This window comes from Orycteropus afer, unplaced genomic scaffold, assembly GCF_000298275.1.
Source record: "Orycteropus afer afer isolate SDZICR_OR568_19922 unplaced genomic scaffold, OryAfe1.0 scaffold00689, whole genome shotgun sequence".
In the NCBI taxonomy this organism is placed as follows: Eukaryota; Metazoa; Chordata; class Mammalia; order Tubulidentata; family Orycteropodidae; genus Orycteropus; species Orycteropus afer.
In genome coordinates, this window is record NW_006922276.1 from 678100 (window position 1) to 682833 (window position 4734).

General features: G+C 53.8%; 1 protein-coding gene across 1 annotated transcript in view; it reads right to left on the minus strand.

Moving 5' to 3' along the window:
* PRKCG (protein kinase C gamma) overlaps window positions 1–4734 on the minus strand; it is a 26958-nt gene that overhangs the window by 3901 nt on the left and 18323 nt on the right. The window contains exons 9-12 of the mRNA XM_042783125.1: window positions 4067–4158; window positions 3916–3978; window positions 2866–3004; window positions 180–260 (exon numbers count right to left, since the gene is read on the minus strand). Of these exons, the coding sequence (XP_042639059.1) occupies window positions 180–260; window positions 2866–3004; window positions 3916–3978; window positions 4067–4158 (375 nt within the window). The remainder of the gene's footprint in view (window positions 1–179; window positions 261–2865; window positions 3005–3915; window positions 3979–4066; window positions 4159–4734) is intronic.

Below are 4734 nucleotides of genomic sequence, written 5' to 3' on the forward strand. Positions count from 1 at the left end.
CTTTCCACCGGCCATTCCCCATTTCTCCAACTCGGGGAATTGCAAACTGAAGTCACAGCTGAAGACCACCACCCCTTCTTTATCCTCAGGCCACGCCCCCTCATCAAGCCCCGCCCACATTCCTGACCCCACCTTCAAAAGGCTGATTTCAGCTCCAGCCACAGTCTCCCCTCTCTTACCTGCCCCGCCAACATCTCATAGAGCAGGACCCCAAAGGACCACCAATCCACGGACTTCCCATAGGGCTGGTACGCAATGATCTGGGGGTGGGGATTGGAAGTCAGGATTGACTTATGCATTTATTTTAATGAACCCCTAGGGCCCCTCCCACTGGGAACCTTGCCCACTTTAAGTGCTCTCACACAAGCTGCTTCCATTCAGAAAATTTTGGCCAGAGCCACATTGCTTGGAAAAGTTGGAAAACAAGCCTCACTAATTTTGTTGTTGGTTTTGTTTTTGTTGTTGGTTTAGTGACTTACGAGGCCCCATGTGTTACAGAGCAGAACGGTTCCACAGGGTTTCCTGGCTGTTGTTGTTACACAAGTAGAAAGCCAGGACTTTGTTCCGTGGGGCAATGGGGGGGCTGGAACCACTAACATCTTAGTGCTGTTGCCCTTAGTTGCCATGGAGTCAGTTTTGACTCATGGCAACCACGTGTGTTAGAGTTGAACCACCCTACAGGGTTTCCAAGGCTGTCAGTCCTCACAGAAGCAAAGCCCAAAGTAAACCCACAGCGCCCCTAGAGGACAGAGTGGAACTGCACCACAGGGTCTCCAAGGCTGTCAATCTTTACAGAAGCAAAGCCCAAGCCACACCCACTGCCTGGAGTCCATTCTGACCCACAGCGCCCCTAGAGGACAGAGTGGAACTGCACCACAGGGTCTCCAAGGCTGTCAATCTTCAAGGAAGCAAAGCCCAAACCACACCCACTGGGTGGAGTCCATTCCGACCCACAGCGCCCCTAGAGGACAGAGTGGAACTGCCCACAGGGCCTCCAAGGTTGTCATCTTCACAGAAGCAGACTGCCCCATCCTTCTCCCGTAGAGCACCTGGAAGGTTCCAACCCCTGAACTTTAGTTTGGCGGCTGAGTACTTAACCCCTGTGCACCCAGCCCTCTCTTGTGCAGAGCCTATCAATGCCTCAGCTTCCTCATGAAAACATGGTGACTTGCACCTGCTGTTGTTGGTTGCTGTCTGTTGTCGTTGCATTCTGACTCACTGCGACGCCATATGTGCAGAGTGGAACTGCCCCATAGGGTTTTCCAAGGCTGTGGCCTTTGGGGGGGTCCATGGCCAGGCATGCTCCCTCCACGGTACTGCTGGGTGCACTGAAGCGACCCACTTTGGTTCCTAGCTGTGCGCACACCATGTGCAACGCCCAGGGACCCACGCTGAATACTCCTTTGGTACCAAATATAAAAACCACCCAAGGGCCAAGTCATAAGTTGCACCCACTTAGAATATTCGGGTTACTGGACCCTCCCCTTAGAAGACCAGGTATATAGGGCCAAATTTCAAAGACTCTTATACCTAGATGCATACCAGATTCCCTTAGGCCGTATCCTATTAAAGTTCCCAGTCCAGGAGAATTCCAGCTTCAATATGCCGGGGTCAGGAATACGTGCATTTTTTAAAAGTTCCCCAGGCAGTTCTGATCTTGCCAGGTTTTGTAACCACCGATAACTGAGTCGTTGGGTATTTTGTCACTTGCTGTGGAGTTGGTTCTGACTCGTGGCAACCCCCTGTGTGCAGAGTGGAACTGCTCCGTACGGTTTTAGAGGCTGGGACCTTTCGGAAGGGACCTCTGCACGTACTCGGACCTCCAACCCCTCTGTTAGCGGCTGAGAGCTCAACCACTCGGATCGCTCAGGGATTCCTTTGGTGGCTACTGCAAGGCATGAATTCTTTCCCCCGCCCATTCGTCATTGCACCTGTGCAGGGAGCAAAGCTCGAACCCAGACGACTGGTTCCAAGGGTGGAGTCCAGGGCCCCCAGGGAGGCAGAATGGGGGACGCTGGGAGGTTTTTAACACCAAGGTTCCTAGGTCCAGGGAATAAAATGCCTAGTAATGTGGACTCTGGGTTCTGGAACCGTGTTGGAAGCTGGAGGTGCAGGATCCTGTCTTCACGGGCACTTTTGGGTGGGCTCTAGCTGCCAGTCTCTCAGCTGGTAGTCGAATGCCTGCCCACGTGTGCCTCCCAGGGCCTCCCCCTGGGTACCACCATGGACCATCTGGAAATATCTCAGGACCAGCGGCAACCACTACCTCCTCCCTCATCTTAGGAAAGTCAACACAGGGGCCAATCGCCCATACATTCAGAACATAGCTGAACGCCCCAAACAAAGTCAAAGCAACACTCCATCCTCCCCAAACACTCAGGGGGCAGCAACTGCCCTGCCACAATTCTTAAGGATCTCACGCTGCTTTCTTAGAAACGTCAACACAACAGACCACCCCACTTAGATCAAAGAGCCACCTAGGGTACTTACAGGATGAGCTTGCATGCATTAGAGCACTCCAGGGCAAGTCCCCCCCACTTAGGATACTCCACACACTTTGTTATCTGGGGTGTGTGTGGGGAAGGCCCTGCCCACTCAGTGTGCACTGGGAACAGTCTCCACCTGCGTAGAATGCTCCAGAAACAGACTCTGTGCACTGACGATTCCTACGAGCTGGTTGTACGCGCTACAGGGTTCACCCACAGCTCCCACCTACTCCCATTACTCAGCATTCCGGCTTCTATGCCCCCCGAGACTCACCAGAAGACCCCAGCATCAGGCCCCACCCATTCTGAGTACTAGACTCCCAGCCACACTCGCTCCGCGAAGGTGGACGGCAGCCCAGGGCCGCGGAGTCTGGGTTACCTCGGGGGCTATGTAGTCCGGGGTCCCGCAGAAGGTGCGGGTGGCAGTACCCGGGAAAATGTTCTCCTTGCACATGCCGAAGTCAGTGATCTTGATGTGTCCTTCCGCGTCCAGCATCACGTTGTCCAGTTTCAGGTCCCTGGAGGGGGTAGGGGAGAGGCGAGCGGAGGGCTGAGCTCCCGCCCTCCAGTAGGAGCCCGTGCTCCGGGGGGACTGCACCCATGACGACCCCACGTGTGTCCCAGTACAGCGAGGGTCCACAGGGCTTTCTCTCTTTATTTTTTAAAATAATATTTACCGGGTTCTCAATGAAATAGGTTCCCCCACACGACAATGTTGACAGGAAGAGTTCAGCGACATTAGTTACACTTTTTGCAATGTTTCAACATTTACTTTAGTTGCATTCTGGCCGCTCAGTTTCCAGCACTCCGGATCCCTGCCCCCTTATCTCCCCATCTTTGCTCTAGGTCATTGTTGACTTCTGGGTTTCATATACATGTTTTATTTTTATTTTTTTAGTGGAGCACCATACTCCACTATCCTTTATTTTGTGTGCCAATCTGATGTTTTGCTAAAAGGTGACCTCCGAGGATAAAGATTTACCACCTCGAAAACCCAATGGGGATTGCGCTGAGTCAGAACCAACTCAATGGCAGTGAGTTTGGTTTTGAAGGACAGTTCAGGGTTTATCTCAGTCTGATGGACTCCGGGAGCCCTCCAGTCTGAACCAGGCCAGTAAACCTGGACTTTTGTTCCCATTCTGCATCTTCCTCTCGTTCTACGAGGCGCCCTCTGTTGAGGGTCTGATCAGAACAATGGGCAGTGGTAGCCGGGCACCATCTAGTTCTTCTGGTCTCAGAGGAGACATGGACCCCAGGGTTTCGCTGGTTGATTTTCAGGAGACCTCCCGGTTTTTCCTGGAAGGCGCCTCTGAGTGGACTCACATGGACAACGTTCAGTTAGCACCGAGCGTGTTACCTGTCTGCGTCACCCGGGGCCCCCTTCCCCTGCAGGCCTGACTTCTCCTCATTGGAGCCTGGGGCTGCTCACCGGTAGATAACACCTTGATTGTGAAGGAAGAAGAGGCCGATGGCTATTTCTGCTGCGTAGAACCTGGAGGAGGAGGTAGGAAATCAGAGGTCAGGGCCTGGATCCCACCCACTTCCAGCTTCCCCTGGGCCCCCTCACGGCGGAGACTCACGCTGCGTGGGGCTCCTTAAACTTGCCCAATTGCTGGATGTGGTACATCAAGTCGCCCCCAGTGACGTACTCCATCACGAAATACAGGCGATCCTGGAGGACAGAGGCACTCAGACACGCCCACTGCCAGGAGGACACCTCCCTGCCCGCCCACTCAGGACAAAGGTGGAGTGGCATGTGCCCAATCAGAACTCCGGAGCAACTGGCCACGCCCAGGGGGAGGTCCCAAAAGGTTCCCACTCAGCCAGCTCAGTCCCTCCTAACTCCCAGGAGTTCAGTTGCCGCCCTCTCAGCCGCTGGAAAACTGAGGGCACTAAAACCAGTCCACATCCGCTCACAAATACATGCAATTCGGCCACCTATTAGGGACCACAAGGCGCACTGCTAACCAAAAAGTTACCGGTTCCTCACTGCTAACCCCCAAGTTAGTGGTTCGAACCCACCCCGCAGCTCTGTAGCTCTGCTGGCCTAAAGATTAAAACAACAGACAGGCGTATAGCGTGAACATTTACATCAGGTAGATACACTCCTTGGAGCCATCAATCGTGGGAGAACAGAAGGGCACTGTTTGCATAGGAAGACAGCTCGGGGGGCGGGAGTGCATGGGAGGGAAGGACACAGGGTAACCATGGGGAGGAAGTGGGAAGAGAGGTGTTGCATTGTGGGCAA